The sequence below is a fragment of the Balaenoptera acutorostrata genome, chromosome 12 (genome assembly GCF_949987535.1).
Source record: "Balaenoptera acutorostrata chromosome 12, mBalAcu1.1, whole genome shotgun sequence".
In the NCBI taxonomy this organism is placed as follows: Eukaryota; Metazoa; Chordata; class Mammalia; order Artiodactyla; family Balaenopteridae; genus Balaenoptera; species Balaenoptera acutorostrata.
Window position 1 is genome coordinate 81,390,996 of NC_080075.1, and position 22,369 is coordinate 81,413,364.

General features: G+C 34.7%; 1 protein-coding gene across 1 annotated transcript in view; it reads left to right on the forward strand.

Annotated features, from left to right (window-relative positions):
* Positions 1-303: 303 nt before the first annotated feature.
* RAD51AP2 (RAD51 associated protein 2) overlaps positions 304-22,369 on the forward strand; it is a 35,679-nt gene continuing 13,613 nt past the window's right edge. Inside the window, exons 1-3 of the mRNA XM_057558620.1 lie at positions 304-3,448; positions 3,801-3,884; positions 7,802-7,945. Of these exons, the coding sequence (XP_057414603.1) occupies positions 304-3,448; positions 3,801-3,884; positions 7,802-7,920 (3,348 nt within the window). The 3' untranslated portion in view covers positions 7,921-7,945. The remainder of the gene's footprint in view (positions 3,449-3,800; positions 3,885-7,801; positions 7,946-22,369) is intronic.

The following is a 22,369-nucleotide window of genomic DNA, read 5'->3' on the forward strand; positions in this document are numbered from 1 at the left end:
CAAAGTAACGGTCCCAGGCGCTCGGTGCTTTGAGGGAGAGCGAGTACTTGGGACTCGCGGGAGTGCGGTGGCTGGGGGCGTGGCCTAGGCCTGGGCCATGGGGGCGGGAGCGGGGCGTGGTCGAGGTGGGCTAGCCCTGAGGCTAGGGCCGAGGCCAGGCCTCAAGGGGCGTGTCAGGGGCGTGACCGAGGCGGGCTCGGGGGGTGGGGCTCGGGGGGGGCGCGGTGGGGCGGAGCCATCTTGCGCCTGCTAAGAGACCCGAGTCTGGCCGGAGCCTCTGACAGATTCCCTCAGATCGCTGTCATGTCGTTCACGCAGCGCGCGCCTCAGGTTGTGGAGCTCGGGGAGCCTGCTTCCCCTTTACCGCCTCCTGACGACCCTGATTCCCCACCACCCCGTAGTAAGCGGCCCCGTCTTGAGGAGCCCGGTGGTGTTTCTGAGGCGGGGTGGAGGCTGCCTTTGGTGCCTCGCTTGTCTGAGGCGGAAAAAGTCTGGGAGTCGTCGGCCAGACCCTTCAAGGCGCTCCTGGTTTCAGCTAAGGAGATTTTTGATAACTCCACAGACTCGCGTGTGGAGAAGTCTGTCGGTGAGAGGCAGATGTGTAATCTGGGATGCCGAAATAGCAGGTTTGAGATGAAGAGTTGTTTGTGGTCTCTCCCCTCACAAAGTTTTGATTCTGGTTTGAAGGCTTCTAGAACGTCTTGTGAACCAGGGCTGTATGACAGAGAGCCCTTCGGTGTGCATTGCAGTGATAGATCTGCAACAGAGGCTGGTCAGCTGCCCAACGCCTCTATACATGATGGACAGGCAATTAAAAACGAGGATGGAAAACGATATTTACTCCAGGGAAGAGACAATAGCCAGGAGGACAATAATTGCACAAAACAGACAGAAAATTCATTTTTAGATGTTACCTTTTACAAGGAAACCAAATCAACTTTTCATGATATTAAGAACAGATGTAAAGCTGACAGCGTTATGCCATCAAATAAAAAAGAAAATAGCATTTCAGCATCTACACTAAAAATATCAAAATCTCAAACCCAGCCCAGCATGGAAATTGGCAAACCCAGCTATTTTAGAGATTGCAGCACGATAAGTATCCCTGAGTTTCCAACTGATTTAAATAGCAAAATGTCTTCTGTCTATTTAAAGGAAATAATGAAGAAAAATGACAAAAATGAGGCATGTGTGAGGGATTTCACAAACATTCACTGGTCCCAAAATAGATCTGATGTTAAGAAGCAAAAGTTACAGGATGATAAAAAAACTGTGGATGCAGAAAATATTTTTTCTGAATGTTATGGAAGTAACCACCAGTCACTCAGCAACCAAAGTGTTCGTGCGAGAAAAAAAGACTTGATCAGTTTACACTACTATAATCACTGTAGTATCAAGTCTGATGCAATGGACTCTGCAAAGAATTTCACCATAAAACTAGAAAATGCAAATTGGGAAGAGGCAGAAACATGCCTGGACAGCTACATATCTACCAGATCGGAAAAACTGAAAAGCTGGGACTGTAACATTATTTTGAGAAAAAATAGGAAAAATTGTTGGATTATGGATAGTTACAAAACTAAATGTGAAAATATGAAAACAACTGGAGAAATATTGAATTTGCAGCCATTATTAGAAACAGATCTTTTAAGCAAAGAAAATTATCACAATACAGAAGTCATGAAAACACATGAAGGAAAATCAGAGCCTCTCATGATAGAAACACTGGGTAGTCAAAAAACTTTAATAAACATTTTTTGGTTAAAAGGTAAAGGAGAAAACGATAATATGCTACAGTTGAGATGTTATACTACACAAAAAGACTTTCATTTAAGCAGTATTTTTGAAAATTTCATTACAGGAATTTTTTATTTCCTTAAAAGTATTTCAGGAAATCAAAAAGATAATAATATCTTAACCTGGTATGGAATTTTGAAGTGTAAAAATCAAATTGATGTTCAAAATTTAATAACTGGGAATATGAATGTCAATAGAAATAATGATATTTTAAGCATATATTTACAAACCAGTGTTTTAGACCTTCTAAATACTATATTGAGAACCAACATAATAACATCTTTGCTCAATAACTTTGACTCTTTAACAATAATTGGAAATGATTCTAAATTAGAAGAGGGATGCATTTTCAAATGGGTAATATATTTGAATTATCCAAAAAACGTTACAGTGAAAAAACGTATCAGTTCCTCCAGTATGACGATTAAAAACATACACTTTCCAATTTTTGAAACATATGAAAAAATTCCCCTTTTAATGGACTTTGATGACATCGATGAAATTTTTTTGACAAAAGAAATTAGTTACAAGAATAGGAGTCGTCCTGAACGACTCATGAGTGTGGGAAACTGGGTGCACTGTAGTCCTAAAACTGTTAAAACACATGTTAAGTCTTGTCCTCAATTTTTACAGATCCAGAAATATATTAATAAAAAAACTTATGAAATAAATATGCAGAACCAAGATTTATATTCTGAAGGAAAACAAAAGCATAATAAGATCAACAGATTTAATTTTAAATGCATATTTGAAGATTTCTTCAATATTAAGCAACAGGCTTTACAGGCAAGCCACGACAAAAAACACAATGAACAAACCAATCTGACGACTATAACTCCGGTGCTAACTTTTGGGGACTTGATAAGTGAAATTGAAGAAAAAAAATATGACTTAATTTTGAAGGAGGAAGTAAAAGTCACAGCACAAAGTTTAACAAACAGTTGCCAAGTTCATGAAGATATTAAGATAGAAAAGGAAGAGAAAAAGAGTTTTTATTCAACGGAAGGCATATTTTTTGTGCAACCAGTTTCATTAATGTGTAAGAAAGTAGGTGTGGAAGAAACTAAATATGTTAATCGAAATAATGTAGCTGACAGAAATGAATCTGAGAATATTTTTCAAGAAAGTGAGTTAGCTAATTCAAAGCATTTTCATCCAAAGAATGACTCTTCAGAATGTTTTAATCTTCAATTTGAAACTCATTTGAGTGTAGGGAACAATGAATGTTTTCAGGACTTATCTGCCAAGTGTTTATCAAGAGACGCTCTGACAATAGTAAACGATTTTGAGATGAAGAGTAAATTTGATTTAGTACTTGAAGAACTTCATATGTTTCATGAAATTAGTACGGAAAATGAAATTCTAAGCACTGTGGAAACCAACAATGGGCAAGAAAATTACTTTGTAGAAAATAATGATGTTGAGGAGGTAAAAATGGAGATTAAAAAAGGTTTGAAAATGGGTACAGAAAACAAAATATGTTCATCTTCTTTGCTCTGTGATACGATAGCAGGTCCTAATATGCGTAAAAAACACCAAAACTTGTTTAAATGGAAAAAAGTACCCAAAAATGGAGAGCAGGAAGTTCCTAATGAATATTGCTGTCTAAGAACATCAGAGGAAGAATTACTCTATTCTACTTCTAAGGAAGGTATGAAATTAGTTTTAAAATATACTTTCTGAGTTAAAAGAAAATGCTGCTTTTTTTTTTCTGTGTAGGCCAAATATATAATTTTGGCAAAAAAGAAGATAAGGTATAAGACAATGTTTATTGATGCATTTTTATTTTTGTATAAAGGGTTGTTCAAACATTAAATAATATACTGAAGTTGATGGGAACAAGTGATGACATTTTTAAAAGGAGCTTTGAAATGTCCTGTTTTACTTATCTAAATATTAGGAGCCAATGGGAGGAAATATTCCTGAAAAAGTAATTTTTTTATAGTATTAGCATTTTATATAAAAGTTACTTTTTGCTATAACACATTGATCTTTATTTTTAGGTTGTGAAAAACCTTCACCTGAAAGACCAGCTTTTTTCTCTGATGAATTTAAGGAAGAAAAATTTAATTATTTACTGAAGGGAGGTAAGAGTTTTAGTTATTTTCTATAATACTTTCTAAGATGATTATTGCGTTTTTGTACTTTTAGCATGAGGAAAATATACTTAGGATGTTAACAAATAAATACAAAGATTTAATACTTTTGTAAACATTAATAATTTACTGATGCAAATTCCTATAGTTAAAAATTGGCTAAAAATTAAAATATCATTTAGAATGTAATTAGAAAATGCACTCTAAAACTGTTTAAATATTTGCAGTGATGCATTGCAATAACTATATGATAAGATAGGTGTTTTATATATATATATATTTATATATATACACATATATCTATATAGATACCTAATATACACATCTAATGTATGTAACATTAATTAGCAAAAATGAAAAAGGCATTTATCTAAGTTGGATTTATGTTGATGTTACTCCCAATTATAAATTTATTATCATTGTTTTCTATTCTTGAAAGATTATGAGGCTCTTTATATGTACATTTTATGTAGTGATTTTGAAAGAAATTAGCATCATTTACATATATTAACATGATTAAGACTATGGCATTTAAACTTTTGCTTACTATAAAAAATCAAACTGAAGAAAAGTTAAACAGCTAACCTTATCCTTTGCCTAAGAGGTGTTTAATATCAGAATAAGACACACTAAGTCTAACACCTGTTCTAACTTGTAGTACCAATGGGGGTGAGGTAGGAGTTGGATTAAAATTAGGGAATTATTTTCTGAATAACTACGTTTTCATTTGGTCAGAAATTGCTGGTATTACACAATAAGACTAGATCTAGAAATAATAATCATGTAGGTGAAGTATATTTACCAAAATATCTTCAGTCATGCATCATTTCTCAAAGCATTTCTCCTGGCTTCTCATCAGTAGAACTGCTGTCCCTGGTACTTTTATTCAGTCACTTCAGAATTGCATAATTTCCTCTTTTCTTAGCTTACAATGAAATACTCTTAAAAATTAATCCAAGTCCTTGGAAGATCAAAAGCCCATGGGAAGTTTCTTTTCCCACGAATAAAGGAAATAATTAAAGGAACAATACTCTCTAAGACTAAAAGTGGGATGGTGGAATTGGCCTGAAAAGGATAGGGGTTGTTTCTTCTAGGACAGGAAGAAAGGAAGAAATTGGGTTTAGGAACATATTCTCTGATAGAATAAAGGAAGATTGGGGAGCACAAACCCATATTTTCATCATGATGTTAATTGTGATAATAAAAAGGATATTTGAGGCAGATTAAAGTATGTGCCTAAATGGGGAAAGAAATGTTACACTTGTTGGAAATATCTGAACCCATGATACTCTATTGTGGCTTCACAAGGAAAAGTTCCTCCTTGTCATGAAATATGAAAAATAACGTGAGGTCAGCCAGAGTTATTTAATACTATGCTAGGATCGTTGTCTTGCATCCACTTTCAAAGTGCATAAAAATGGAATGATCTTCCTGAGGCTTGTTAAAATCCATAGTGTAAGGGAAAAGTTGGGAGATACTGTGAAGTGGGGATAATAATGGACTAACTGCCTAGGGAGAGTGGGTGCCTGCTTATGCAGGGTGATTTTAAAGGTATTGGAAAACTTCTGATTGTACAGAAATGTTATTGATACCTACCCACTTGTCATCATGATGCCTCCAATTAAAGTTTCTACTACTAATATCTCCAGGGTATCCTATCTCCCCTTGTCTCTCTCTTCTCTCTCTTTGTGGTATGGAGAAGGCAAGTACTTTGAGCGTATTAAATGCCAGCTAGCCAGTGTGCCAGGTGCTTTATATATCATTTAGCACCAATACTTCTCTAATTTTAATGTGGATATATGTCAGCCAAAGAATGTCACTAGTCACCCGACTCTACAAGGATTGAGTCATTAGCCACCGCACTTGCTGACCTGTAGCACACCCTGAAAGGAGTTCAGGGCAGAGATCAGGAATGAGGCATTCTGTGCTCTGGGAAAACTGGCAGAACAGGCCTTCAGATAGATGTTTTCAGGAGAAAATTGTGTGAATCCAATTTCTTGCATCTTCCCATACTTAGAAAAGCACTAAAATAATTAACTAAGATATCTGTTCCTCCTGACTAGCAGTAACCTTCTACCAAGATGTGTGTCTGATTGCAGGTACCTCTTCTCCAAAATCACATATATGCTGACCTCCTCCCTTACCTCTTCAGAGCTATCTGAGAGGCTGTATCTTGTGGTATGATCCACAGTAAGTCCCCAAATAAAACTGAAACTCACAGCTCTCAAGTGAGTTTTTATTTCATCTGACATACGAATCACCTGGGAGTCTTATTAAATGATTCTGATTTTGTTGTGTGGTAGGCTCTAAGATTCTGCATTCCTGTCAAGCTCCTAGCAGATGAAGATGCTGCTAGACTTTGAGTTGAGCTGGAACTTTGAGTTACAAGGATTTAGAAAACAACTGAGTTGGCCTTATTTCTAAAAGACCACTAACAACCTTCATGACTTTTTTCTTTAACATTGATTTCTAAAATGAGCAATTTCTGGTATTATGCTTGGATGTTTAGAATTGTTACACAATACAAAGCAGTAAGTTAATCTAGTATATAGCAATAATAAAAGGGATCATTATTTATTTTTTAAAAATGGTAGGAAATCCAAGGAGACAAAGAAGCATATTCTTATAGCCACAATTTAATGACTGTTTAAGGTCATGTGCTTTGCAAAAGACCTGCTGTTGATACGAATTGGTTCAGTGATTTCCCATTTCCCATCCATTGCAAAATTACCAGAAGTATCTATTGTATTAGAATGTAAAAGAGGAAAGCTATACTTTGAAAAAGTAATCAAATAGACTAATCATAGCTTTTTTCTGAAACAATAATTTCATAATAAAGAAGTACACTTAGCATAAATTGCTGAAATTACCTAATTTATAACCAAATCTAGTGTATCAGATATGATCCAACAATTTTATTTTAGACCATCCTTTTTCATTTAAAAAAATGAAAAAATCTAGCAATACATTTTTCCTCTTATTTTTATAATTAACTTTATAATTTTAATGTTGAATAAAATATCATAAACTGATTTATAACTATTTTTGTGTTTTCTCTCTATTTACATATAGCTAAATTTTGTATTTTATTTCATTATTGTTTACATAGATACACAGATTCTATTTGATTCAGCTTAGTAGAAACCATGCTGTTTACCTTTAATCATATTTAACGTTAGGTTGATTACACTGTTTTTAGCATAATGTGCTGTTATGTTAAGGTCACACTAATTCATTAAAGCTTGATACATTTTTAGCTTTACATATGTACCCTACTGTTTATTTTTTAAAAAGTACTCAAAGTAAGAGGTATTTTGTTAATGAGAGGTACTCATTATCAAGGGTAATTGATTCTACTTGTTTGGTTAACTGATTTAGTAACACATATACCTCCATGAAATGTTTTGAACTTTTTAGAAAATGTTAGTGTGATGTTAAATAAAAACTTCAAAATTAGAGCCCTCCATTGATACATAACAGATGAAATACATTTGTGCTCTATTATTGATAATAATCTCTATTAGAAGCCAAATGTAATTATTAACAGTATAGTCTAGTAACTTCTAATAGAAAAACAACATGGTCTTTACAACCACTACATCAAGTTAACTTTAAAACCTATATAGTTTTTTTTTTGTTATTAAGTCAGATTTCCTGACTGGAACGCTGATTTTATTTAGCTGCTATTTTATTGTATGTTTGGCAAGTTACTTAAATTTTTTGTGCTGAGTTTTCCACTTTTAAAAAATGGAGATTGGAGTAAGTAAAGTAATGCATTCAAAGCACTTAGCTCAGTGACTCAGTAAATGTTGCTAGTATCATGATTAGAAGTTAGTAAAAATTTTTAAGCATAGAAACTATGAGTGATTTTTACTCCCTTATGTACTTTTATCGTCTTATACTTTTAGGTGGCAACTTTTCATGTGGAATTTCAAGAGTTCTACCTCTTAAGACATGCAGTCGACCAATCAGAATTGGTTTGTCAAGAAAAGCTAAGCTTAAACGACTTCATCCCTATCTGCAATAAATATGTTACGAGAACTCAGAACAAGGTATTGGACTTTAATACTTCAAAACATTTCACATCTATAAATCTTCTGTTTCCTTCTTTGGATAAATGCTTCCTTCCAGCTTAGGAGTTTTGGGCTTTCTTTATTATAAAATATGGAGAGGGTTTTGTGTGTATATATCTAACGTGTGTATCTACCTTTAAATGTTATAAAATATTTCTTTAGTGTTTCATATTGCATTAACAATATTCACATTAAAAAAGCAATGTTCACATTAAAGGCTTTTCATAATCTTATAAAATATGTCAACTTATTTTTCATGATACATGTATATAAAGCTTTTGTGGAGAACATTGCTAGTGTTTATTGGTTTCTCAAGAGGATCTATGACTGACAAAAAGGTAACGAACCACTGTTCAAATCCACTCTCCCTATTTTTTTTTTTTAATTAATTAATTTATTTATTTAGTTTTGGCTGTGTTGGGTCTTCGTTTCTGTGCGAGGGCTTTCTCCAGTTGCGGCAAGCGGGGGCCACTCCTCATCGCGGTGCGCGGGCCTCTCACTATCACGGCCTCTCCTGCCGCGGAGCACAGGCTCCAGACGCGCAGGCTCAGCAATTGTGGCTCACGGGACCAGCCGCTCCGCGGCATGTGGGATCCTCCCAGACCAGGGCTCGAACCCGTGTCCCCTGCATTGGCAGGCAGACTCCCAACCACTGCGCCACCAGGGAAGCCCCACCACTCTCCCTATTTTTAAAGTGAAAAAAAAAAACAGAAGTGCAAAGAGGATGGGTAAGTTTTTCAAGATCACTTAGTCAGGATTGGGATAGAGGCACTCTCCTCCGTAGCAATTTTTTCACCTTTCTTTGTATTCACTTTCTAGTTTTAGTTTCTCCCTCCAGAGTCTATCTTTGGCCCCAGAGCAGAATTATGATCATGTAGTTAATACCTACTATTAATTTGTTTATTCATAAAACAAAAATATTTTGATACTCCTGCTACTGTATTAGGCTCAGTAATAGAATACGTAAGAAGACATGTATAAGACTGGCCTTGTGGAGCTTAGTTTCTGTACATAGAGGAAATAAATGATATACATAATTTAAAGGTAACCATTAGTAGAGTAATACTTTTCAAAACACTTGGCAGAGAAATAACAATAAAGTGGGCTACTTAGCAAAAAGTAAGGAAAGAAGGAAGCATCAAAAAAGATAAAAATCAGAAAGCATACAATGACAGAAGGAACACTGACATATCAATTCACAAAATAAATATGACTGGATTAAATTATCGTATTACAAGCCAAGGTTCTCAGACACATTAAAAACCATTTCAAACTCAGCTCTATACATTAATTTTGATCCCCCACCAGGTACTTTCTAACTTCAATATCCTGCTCTAATTTCTTGTTTTCCCCCCCCCAGAACTCAGCACCTTCTCACACACTATATAATTTATATCTTGCTGGAATACAAGCTCCTTGAAGGCAGGTTTCTTTCCCCTCCCCCCACTAATATATCCCAAGTGCCTAGAATAGTACCTTCCCCTTGTAAGTACCCATAAAATATTATTTGAGTATATGAATGAATAAATTTCTACACCTGCTCATAATAGCTATGTCTTTTTGAATTCTTAATAGCTTTATGATCTTGAGAAAGTCTTTATATCTAAAAAGGGGATAATAACATCTCATGGGATCATTGTGATGATTAAATGAGCTAATACATGTGATATATTTATAACAGCTCTGACAGAACTCCTCAGTAATGAATAACAATATACTGATACATAGTAAATACTCAATAATTAATAACTATTTAGAACGTTTGACTTGTTCTTTAATTTTTTTCCTGTATCCTGAATTAGGTTATCTTTAGGAGTATTCCTTTGAGTCTGATGAAGATATTCCTTTAACATTTTTTCTACATGGGTCCTCATCTTCCTTTTCCTTCTTTTTATTATTATTATAAGTCCCATGTTGGATTTTTCTTTTATCTTTATACAAGGCAGATCTCATCACAATCAAGGTTTGTCTTCACAAACCAAGGTTTGTCCTTTTCCCTATTCCTTGTTGCTGTGTGTGAACACTGAATTTTGTTCTCATATAAGTTTCTCTAGGGCAAATTTTTGTGCTTCCAATCTTATTCCTAATTTTAGGAGGTTTTATATATGCTTTCATTCTTTCTCTAATAAATAGTATATAAATTTACAACCACTATTGGTTCTTTCACACTCTGAACTACGTGATAAGTTTAAATTCCCAGCACATACTGCTGCAGTGGTTTTCCATGCCACTACCCCACTACTACTTTGATTTGTAGAGCTTTTCTCATTAAAATTTTGAGGAAGATTACACCTCCTCAAATGGGAAATTTGCTCGTGCTAGTGTCATTACTCAAGTACACCTTCCCCCAGTACCACCTACCCAAACACACATATGCACACAGAAACAGACCCCACCTTCCCTCTTCTCCCTAGTTCTGTGAATTCTTGTCTCTGGAATTAGAAAGTTGGAGGATAGGAGGGAGGTAACATTTTGGCTCTTTTGCTTTTGTCTTCATAGCCAGGTTTGAAGAGTCTGCATTGAGGGCTATGGTAGAAGACATTTAAAATTGAAATCCACCCTCTCTCCACATTGTTCTTTTTATGTTTGTTCTTAAAATGTAAAAGTTGAATGCTTTCAGATCAGAAGAAAAATATTCAAAGGATGAAAGCCACTTCAAAAAATACTTGCTTTTATTCAACCTTAGAATAAATCTCTGTGTTACTTCAGTTTAAAGTAACAAGCTTTTGGATGCATTAACAGTGAGCATGAGAAGAGAAGCAGAGCTTTCCACTAAATCAACTTGAAAAAGTTAATGTTGATAGTCAGTGCCTTAAGTATGCAAACCTCCGAGTTAATGTCATCCATTTAACATTATTTAGTTAATCAAAATAGAAAACAAAATACGTAGTGAAGTTGATCTTTAGTTCCATCTAAATGGCCACATGAAAGGATATTTGTAGAGTTAGCCATCAGTTTGGGAAATTTTTCTAATAACACAGACATTATACATATTTACATAGACATACAGTAGTTTGTGACAGAATTTATACTACTAAAAATTATCTTTTGTGCTACGGGGACTAGGATATAAAGATATCAGAAGGGTTCTAAATTATATTTTTTCCATATAGTTGTAAAATATATCACTGAAGCTATCCTTCAAATATTCCCATTTCATGTTTTTGTTGCTGTTGTTTTTGTTTTTAAGCACGGGCACGTGCTATAACAGCAAACAGAGAAGAAATAGTCATTAAACTATTTTACCTATCCAGGGTACGGGCAAAAGAATAAACTCATAATCTAAAAGTCTCTACAATTATGTTTCTGTAATTTAATAAATTTTATAATTTTGAGCACATGTAATTAAAAAAAGAAAAAAAAGAAGAAGCCTTGGGCTTCCCTGGTGGCGCAGTGGTTAAGGATCCGCCTGCCAATGCAGGGGACACGGGTTCAAACCCTGGTCCGGGAAGATCCCACATGCCGCAGAGCAGCTGAGCCTGTGAGCCACAACTACTGAAGCCTGTGCGCTTAGAGCCTGTGCTCCACAACGGGAGAAGCCACCACAATGAGAAGCCTGCACACCTCAACGAAGAGTAGCCCCTGCTCTCTGCAAGTACAGAAAGCCCGCGCACAGCAACGAAGACCCAATGCAGCCAAAAATAATAAATAAATAAATAAATAAAAATTAAAAAAAAAAACAAAGAAGAAGCCTTGAGGACCTCTTCCCTTAACTTCACTCATAACTGTTTACTCAGCATCTCTACTGTGATGTCTAATAGTTATCGCAAACCTAAAATGTCCTGAACTGAGCTCCTGATATTTCCCCGCAAACCCCTCCTCCCACAGGCTTTCTCATTTCAGTGAGTGGTAACTTCATTCTTTCAGTTACTCAGGTTAGAGATCTTGGAGTCATTTTTGACACTTTTTTCTCACTATGCACAGCTGGCCCACCACCAAATCCTCTTGGCTTTAGCTTTTCTTGCCAGGATGATTGCAGTAGAGTCCCAGCTGGTCTCCTTGCTTTTAGTATTTGCTCCCCTTCAATCTATTCTGAACACATTAGCCAGAATGATTCTTTAAGATATGTCATAGCACATCACAACTCTGCTCAAAACTTTCCAAAGGCTTTCCGACTGACTCAGAGAAAACGCCGAAATTCTTACTTTCATGTACAAGGGTATGTGATGATTTGACGCTCTCAATTCCCTAAACTCCTCTCTGCTATTTTCCCCTTCTTCATTCTACTGAAACCACACTGACCTTGTTTGTTGGATACATTAGGAATGTCCCTGCCTCAGGGCTTCTTCACTTGCTTTCTTTTCCTGGAATGCTTGTTCCTAAAATATCTGTATAGCTTGCCCTGCACTCCCTTCCTTAGAACTTTATTCAAATGTCACTTTCTCAATGTGGCTTTTTCTTTCTGTTAACATTCATATGCCCCTTCCGTGCTTTTATTTTTTCCTCCTTAATACTTTGCCATCAACAGACTGTGTATTTTACTTATTTATCTTGTTTATTGTCTGCCTTTCTCACTAAATTTTAAACTCTGGGAGGGCAAAAGTTTTTCTTACTTATCACTGTGTTTCCAGTGCCTAGGAACGGTGCTTGACACAATAAGTATTCAGTAAGTGTTAGCTGAATGCAAGAATCAACAAAGTAAACAAGAATAGTTATGTCTTAAATGTATCACTTTGAGTAAACTTTTCTTCTTGAGGCACATAGTACTGCGATCCTGGCATTTAAAGTTCTCTTCCCTCTTCTTTGCTATTCTTTGTTGCATTTTCTCCTTGAGCCCAAGATGTCAAAACAAAGCTTGAATCTAGATCGCTTACTGTGTATCTTTCTTCAGAAATTATCTTTCTTCAGCTACTTAGCTTGTCAGAATTGTAAATGTCTTCCACTTTTTTTTTATGAAGAGAAAAATAAGGTAGACCAAAGTAAAAGCATATATAATTTCTAAATAATTTTGAAAACTAAATTATAAAAATAATTCTCAAAATTCAATGTCCTATCTCTTATCCCATTTAAAATTTTTATAAAATCAGTTTAATACATTTAAATTTTCTAATTACGTATTCCCTTTGCATTAGTAAACAAAAAACCCAGCTGTTAGAACAAGTTTTTATTTATTTTTGCCTTTTTACTTTTATGTTTTCCTTTAAATAGTCTTTTAAATTTTATTTGTTTTTGAAATGTTAATATCTAGACATGGTACAAAATGCAAAGGATAAAGAAAAAAAAGAAACAGTAAATGTAAGTCCTTCTCTTACTTTTTTTTTAAATTTTATTTATTTATTTATTTATTTATGGCTGTGTTGGGTCTTCGTTTCTGTGCGAGGGCTTTCTCTAGTTGCGGCAAGTGGGGGCCGCTCTTCATCACAGTGCGCGGGCCTTTCAGTATCGCGGCCTCTCTTGTTGTGGAGCACAGGCTCCAGATGCACAGGCTCAGTAGTTGTGGCACACGGGCTTAGTTGCTCCGCGGCATGTGGGAATCTTCCCAGACCAGGGCTCGAACCCGTGTGCCCTGCATTGGCAGGCAGATTCTCAACCACTGCGCCACCAGGGAAGCCCCTTTCTCTTACTTTTTGACACTCAGCGATCCGATTTTCCTTGATGGAGGAAACAACTGTTAACAGTTCCTTGCCCCTACATATTTCTATGAAACAATAACTTTTTATTATTAATAAGCACATAAAGTATTTTTAGTTGTTATCTGTTCTGTAACTATACTTTTTTTTACAGAATACTTGATAAATTCAATAATGTATGTATTTCAACATGTTAAAAATTTGAGATTAAGAGGAGAAAAAACTTAATGCTAAAGAAACTGAAACATAAAAAGTCAAATGGGTTTAGTGTATCTGACATTTTGGCTAAAATAACAATTTTTAAAGCAACTATAGTAATTCTGATTTAACTTTTAAAAAATAGCCTTAATACCACTTTAACATTATATTCATATTTCAATAAACATAATTTTATTGACATAATTACATAATCCATATGTCTCCTTCTTCTTAAAAAAATCTTTGTGATCGATTCTGCTGCCTGGCTAATTACCATTGCATTTTCTTTCCCTTATGCCATTGCTCTACATTCAGTAGCTCTAATTCCTACTCAATTATTTTGTAATCTTCCATGTATATATATACATATCCCTTCTCTTCTCAGAGTCTTTATTTCTCTTTGCCCTTCCCTGCCTCCTTTCACTAGAAAAAACACTCTTAAGAGTCACTGAGGACTTTGGCCATTTTTCAGTTGCCTTTTCTCTTATTTCTTTGCATTGCTAGCTGCCTAGCACCTATGATACCTTTGCTTTGTGATAATACACTACCTCTTATTTTCCTGACCATACTATTTTTTTTAACTCTCTGATTTTTAGATATAAGCAAACTCCAAAGTTTAGCCCATGGACTTTTGCTTTCTACTTCTGTATTGTATTCCTTAGACATTTCCTCAATTTGATGGGATCATTTACCATACCAAATTTATGGTTTAGGTGCCAAATTATATCTTTCTCAAATTCTAATTTCAATTGTATAACAATAATAAAGAAACCTAATATCCATTAGATGTATGCTATGAGTCAGGAGCTATTCTAAATCTTTACATATATTAAATCATTTAATCCTTAAATAACCTCACAGGTTTCTATCTCTGTTTTACATTGTGAGTTTAAATAACTGGTCTAAGTTCAAAAAGTATTAACTGGCAAAATTAGAATTTAAACCCAGGCAGCCTGCTTCAGGGCCAAGGTGCCTAACTGCTATCGTATACTGCTCTAATTTCCACATTGCTACAGGTCAATAACTTCAACTCATATCTAAAATCCTATCAGTCATCATTCACTCTTCCACCTGACATTTATTTCGTGCTGTCAAATCCTGTTGCTTTCTTTTCCTAAGGAGTTCTCTGACCTATTCATCCTTTTCCATTCTTTTTATAATGTGACTTGACCTAATGTAACTTTCTGGGTGATCACCCCACAGCTTCCCTATAACTAAACTAGTCTGTTAATGCTTCACTTTCTCCAACTAATATTTTCCCATTTTACTAATGTTCTTTCCGCTCTTAAAGTGCTCTCCTCTCTTACCTATTTAAATCTTATCCAGCCTCACATTACAATCTCTATAATGCTGTCTCCAGCTATTTGAATGTGTTATAATTACTATGAACCATAAATAACATTAGTGCTTTCTTTAAAAATTCACTCATAAAACATTTATTACACCTGTCATACGATTTATCTCTTCACCTATCTAAGCTTGTGCATAGGTATCATATTAGGAACTTCTTTTTAGTCTCTAAAGCACTTTATCAGTGTCTTGTATTCAAAAACGTTTATTGATTATATGCTGAATATTAATATAGCATTTATTTCATGATTTTTTATGCTTGGCTTTGTATTTTTATTGATAAATCTACTAAGTTTGTAGCCTTTTTAGTTTGCAGAAGAGAATATAGCTAAATCCAATGGGGCTTTTTGACATTTTTGTCTTTGGCTCTTTCTTGCTTACTCTATCTCCCTCAGAATTTAGGCCAGCTTCAAAGCAGAACCCAACTTTTTCCTCACAAGGCTTGTATAAATGCCTTTTAAAACAAACAACACCTACTTAAATTGATTTACACACTTGTTGTTTATTTTTTTTTCATTAATTAATTAATTTATTTTTGGCTGCATTGGGTCTTCGTTGCTGCGTGTGGGCTTTCTCTAGTTGTGGCTAGCGGGGGCTACTCTGTTGCGGTGCGAGGGCTTCTCATTGCGGTGGCTTCTCTTGTGGAGCTTCTCTTGCTCTAGGCACGTGGGCTTCAGTAGTTGTGGCACGTGGGCTCAGTAGTTGTGGCACATGGCTTAGTTGCTCTGCAGAATGTGGGATCTTCCCGGACCAGGACTCGAACCTGCGTCCCCTGCATTGGCAGGCGGATTCTTAACCACTGCGTCACCAGGGAAGCCCCTTATTGTTTATTTATTTATTTATTTTTAATATATTCTATATCTTTTTTTCTCTACTTGATCTAAGAGAGGTATGTTGAAGTCATCCATTATGATGTTGTTTGTGTTAATTACTCTTTTTATTGTCCACCTTTTTTGCTTTATACATTTTTTTTAATATAAATTTATTTATTTATTTATATTTATTTTTTGCCTGTGTTGGGTCTTCGTTTCTGTGCGAGGGCTTTCTCTAGTTGCGGCGAGCAGGGGCCACTCTTCATCGCGGTGCACGGGCCTCTCACTGTCGTGGCCTCTCTTGTTGCGGAGCACAGGCTCCAGACGCGCAGGCTCAGTAGTTGTGGCTCACGGGCTTAGTCGCTCCGCGGCATGTGGGATCTTCCCAGACCAGGGCTCGAACCCGTGTCGCCTGCATTGGCAGGCAGATTCTTAACCACTGCGCCACCAGGGAAGCCCTGTTTATTCTTGATAACACTGATTTTCAACAAAACTTTATGAAATTTTTATGTACTTTCACCTGTAGGCAAAAATCAATGTTTTATAAAATTATATTTTGTGTCTTTTAAAGTTTGTTTCACAAAACAATACCACACAAATCGACCACTATTCTAAATGCTACACGTGGAATGATTATCCTCAGCATTACTGTTATTGTCATTATCAGCCATCAAGTACCTTTATGAGTAGGACAACTTGCTGTAGGACAAATGGACTTAGTGTGAATAACCAAAATTTAGAGGCAGCTTATTGTAATGGGGCAGAACAAAGGGTTCTTTCATCGCCTGCTGGGTGGATCAGTCTTCCAGCTGCTACTTCATTTTCTAATCACTTTAGTAGCATTTTGCTCAAACATTTTATATACTTTCACAAAATTTCTCTACACGTCTAAATCTCCTCCTTTTTTGGGAGTGACAAACTTATGGATAGAAAATTTTAATTTGCATGTTGCAGAGTGGTATAGAAATTAGCTCAATGTATAATTCTGTTACATACTGATTTATTTCTCTAAAACAGACTTAAATCACATATAATTTTTAAGCTTTTATTTAATAATTAAAACTTTTTTTTGACAGGAAAGAAATTTCTTTAAGTGAACATATTTTGATTAGAATGCCACAAAGTTGGACTTGCATCTAGGAATATTTTCGAAGCTGCTGTATACACAGAAAGTGTAATAGCACCGAGGATTCATAAATATACATGTTATAAAGTTGTATGGAGCTGAACATGTGTTTATCTGAAGAGATATAACACTCTCGTGCTAGATTAAAACTCTTGTTAAGAAATGAGAGAGTGTAGTTTTATAACCATTAACATTTTTATAATACTAACTTAAAAAAATTAATAGACTTATTTCTTAAAGTAGTTTTAGATTTACAGAAAAATTAAATAGAAAGTACAGAGTTTTTGTATACTACTACCCACTCCTCCTCCCCAGTTTCCCTGTAACATTTTGTGTTGCTGTGGTACATATGTTACAATTGTTGAACCAAAATTGATACATTAGTATTAACTAAAATTTACAATTTGCATTAGAGTTCATACTCTGTGTTGTACAGTTCTGTGAGTTTTGTCAAATGCATAAAACCATGTATTCACTGTTATAATACCATACAGAATAGGTTCACTGCCCTAAAAATCCTCTCTGCTCCACTTATTCATCCCTCTTCACTCCCCCACGCCCACAACTTCTGACAGCCACTCATCTTTTTACTGTATTTATAGGTTTGCCTTTTCGATAATATCATATAGTTGGAGTCATGTTTTATATATTTGTACCCTGACTTCTTTCACTTAGCAGTATTTATTTAAGTTTCCTATAATCTTAATTTTTCTAGCCAGGGATCTTATATGAGAAGACTTAGGTTTCAAATACTTTAGGCCTTCACCTTCTATCAATACAGTTTCTTTTAGGAAAAAAGGGACTAATTATAGTTCATTTTAAATTGTGGCTGTGTCTACCTATCAACTTCTGAAAGTGTTTCTCTCATAGATTTTCTTTTTGGGGATTCTTTAAAGGAATTACACTGTCAACATTAACAAAAGCTTTTCTTTTTGAACAGAGACATTTCAAAGCATTTTAAGCCATGATAAAATTGCTCCAAAGGAAGTTTTATATCTTCTATTTTGCTAGCAAGAGCTGCACTTAGGAGCCAAAATGCACCAGAGACTAAATGGTCAACATTAAGATGGAGCTGTAAAAGTCTATGCTAGGCCTGAAAAGTTTCTACTAAGTGGAAATCAAAACCACTAACCAATATAAGGGAATATTTTAATGTGCTACTTTTGTGATGTAAAATGAATGCCCTATGATGTGCTGCATGGACAACCAAATACTATTAGTAATTCCAATTCTGTGACTATATGAATGTTAATAACCATCAAGTATGTATTTAGACCCAGTAAATGTCCAGCAGTTTGCCAACTACTGTGTGGAATATTCATGTATATATCATGGTTCCAGATCAAGAGAGTATACAAATTTAGCTAATAAAATCTAAGAGGCAGGTATAGCCATTATTTTGTAATAACTTTAAATGGAGTATAACCTATAAAAATATTGAATCCCTATGTTGTACACCTAAAACTAATATAATATTGTAAGTCAATTATACTTCAATAAAAAAATATATACCCACCCCACCCCCCCCCCAAAAAAATCTAAGAGGCAAAATCCATTAAACAACTAATATAATAGGAGATTTGAGATTTCATTCTGACTCTCTCTGCATGACCTTGAATATGTCACGTAGCCTCATTTGGCTTTCAAATGTTTCTTCATTTGGTATACTGTAATCACTAAAATAACTTCTGATATTCTGTTGTTCTGCAAATGAAACACCCTGTGGGTTACTAATTGAAAATAAAAGGAGAAATACCAAGAGGGAAAGATATTGAATGTAGGTAACAAAGAATGTGTCATATTTTTAGGTACTTTAGCAACTTTTAATTGCTCTTAAAGGATGATGGAAAAGAAAAAGAATAAAGATTTAGGGTAGTGATCATCATTATCTCTCATGTATCTCAAGTAGGAAGTATATGATCTGTTTCCTAACTCATTCATTTATTCATGCTCTCAACAAACATTTACTGAGGGCATATGATGAGTTTGGAACTGAATAAATGACCTCATTTCTATAAATCCTCTCATTTGTAAAACTCAGATCGTATTACTCATCATTCTTTCCATGCAGGAGCCATCCTTCTAAGGGGACCTACCCATGGAATGGTTTGGGCCTGTCTGACTTGTAAGGAACTCCCTCTCAAATTAATTCCTATTCTATATCATAAGAATGATTGCTTGGATTTTCTGACGTCTTTTATAAAGACAATACTATGGAAGTGATCTGTTTTCCACACCTGATAAAAGAAGTTTCAGTAGCTCTAAAGTTTGTGATTATGGGGACTAGTGGAGTGAAGTAAGGGTTATGTGATCGATTTTCATGGGACTAACATTAGAGATAATATACATGAAATGTCTAGCACAGCTCCTGGTACATAGCAAGCATGTAATTACTAATAGTTATTATTATTAATATTTTAGAAAGGAGTTTTACCATCACTTATAGGTTATAAATAAAAAAGTTACCAATAAGGTATCCTGTCTTAAAGGATTCCACATATGAAGCATAGGCTGAGGAATATTTACCCTTATGCTTTGAAGTCTGCTATTTGTTTTGAATATTTACTTTCCAGGACACTTTCTTTATTAAGGCACAATTCAACCATTATACATGTTTGGCCAATTTACTTTAACATGTGTAATGGTCTGTGCCAGGTCCCATGGAAGTCCTTTTACTATAAAACAAATTTTAAAAGGATATAGCAGTTTTTTTATTGCAGTAAAATATGCATAATACAGATTTACCATTTTAATCATTTTTAGGTATACATTTCAGTGACATTAAGTACATTCATGGTGTTATATATAGCACTTTGAACTCTTTTTTTTTTTTTTTTTTTATAAATTTATTTATTTTATTTATTTATTTTTGGCTGTGTTGGGTCTTCGTTGCTGTGTGCGGGCTTTCTCTAGTTGCGGCGAGCGGGGGCTACTCTTCATTGTGGTGCGCAGGCTTCTCATTGCGGTGGCTTCTCTTATTGTGGAGCACGGGCTCTAGGCGCATGGGCTTCAGTAGTTGTGGCACTTGGGCTCAGTAGTTGTGGCTCACAGGCTCTAGAGCGCAGGCTCAGTAGCTGTGGCGCACGAGCTTAGTTGCTCTGCGGCATGTGGGAATCTTCCCGGACCAGGGCTTGAACCCGTGTCCCCTGCATTGGCAGGCGGATTCTTAACCACTGCGCCACCAGGGAAGCCCACACTTTGAACTCTTTATTTAAAAATATTTTGCTTAGTTTTCCTTTCTTATCACATGAGTGACATCATAATTTCATAACAACAGAAGGGAAAAAACTCTCATTTTTGCAACTCTTTCTAGTTTTTGACTCAAACTGAATTTATGGTAGAATTCTTAGCTATGGCTAACACATTCCTATGTGTCTTTGAAGACTGCTTGGGAATTTGTTAGAACTTGGATGTAAAGTTCCTTTGCTTAACAGCTTTTTCTTACAAAGACAGTACATCGAGGTGATAAGTTTTAAATTGAGATAGAATTATGAAAGTAATTGAGGTTATACTTGAAATTAAATTAGCAAAATACTTAGTAATCTTTAGGCATAAAAATACCGCATATTGGTAAATTTGAAAGAAAGCATGAAACATTATTAGATTAAAATAGATAAAACACATTATTTAGTTGAATAAACATTCCTTGAGTATTTGATGTATACAAAACACTTGGCAAGTACTGTGGTATTTATAGAGATAGACAAGGTATGGAGTTTTAATCTAATTGAAGGGAAAAACATATTGACAGATAATACAGAACAGAGTGAACAATCTTTGTGCTGTAGAGGTGTAGCAATCTGAAAGATTGAACCTGGCTGGGGAGTGAGAATTTATATGAAACATGTAGAATTTAAACTAAATCTTAAGATTTTTAGTAATTATACATTAGGGGTAGGACAGAGAAGCTTCTATTCAGAATAGCCTGAAGATGGCAATTTAGTTTAACCTGGAGATTTATACATTTGTTAATGATATAGTTTTCATTTTATGATTTTTATATAAAATCATGGGGATTATAGATTAAAAAGAAAATATATTGAAGGACTTAATCCTCTTCTTATAGTGAAAAATTGTTCCTTATTTTATTTTTTGAAATTCCTTTTAATTTGAGAAATTGATTTGTGTTCAATAAATCGGAAGATTAAAAGAGGTTTTCTGGGATAGGAAGCATGCACTGAAATTCCAGGATTTAGAACAAATTAATTTTTAATATTTCACACATTATACCTCCAATAAAGAATAATGAATGCTCTCATTTTCTAGTGATTCCTATGCCTTTGGAAAATTCTTTCTCTAAACCAGAAGTGCAGAATTGTAGCTAGTTTATCATTATCATCCTTATGTGTATTCGTATAGTTTTGGAAAAGTTTATAGTGCATTCTATATTTTGCATCATTAAATCTTCTTACCAATCCATTTTCATCCCCATTCCAGCTAATGAAACTAATGTTTAGTTTAAGAGACTTTTTCAAGTAAGCAGATTATAAGACTTTAGATCCTAACACAGTACCTGTCACATAGTAAATGCTGTTGAACTGAAATGAAGGCTAATGCTCTTTCCATTAACTTTATAACTGCTATCTGCTTTAATGTTGCTTTTCTTCTTTTCTTCCTTTTATTCTCCTTTCTTTTGAGTGCTACAGTATGCAAGACATCAGGATAACTCCTGGATATACAATGAATATCAAACTTGGTTGCTCTCATGAGGCTGACAACCTAGTTGGGAAGATACAGGAGTCATACATTTAAAAGTTAAAAAAAAATAAAGTCAATTCTCTTTTTTTTCTTAAATCTCACAGACTAAGTAGAAAGGAAGAAATCCAAAAAAGTAGAGTTATGTATCTAATCATAGTGCATAGTATCTTAATCTTTAAATGTTAAAACATTTCTACATGTTTACAATTCTATTTATGAATCTATATTTTGAGTATTCATAATTTAAGGCATTGGCTAAAATTTTAAAAATTTAATGAAAATGTTAAATTTAATTTCCTCAATTAAAAAATATTTTTACATTAAACATTAAAGTCATGGCATGACATTAAGTGATGGTAAGGTTTATGGGCTCTTGATGAACTCTGAATATCTTGTCTCCATTACTCATTAGTTAAATGTTAGCACCTTGCCAGTGCTGGGTTTTAAAAAGAAGATTGCAAATAAATGAGACATTAATAAATCCATCAATCAATACATGAATATTTAACTCAGACATATAAGATTATGTAATAGTTTAAATGTTGCACAAAATAATCCATTTATGTTCATGTCCACACTTCTTATCACTTTAAACATATATGTATATATTTTAATGATAGTTCTATTTATGCTGAAGCCTAGCTTGACA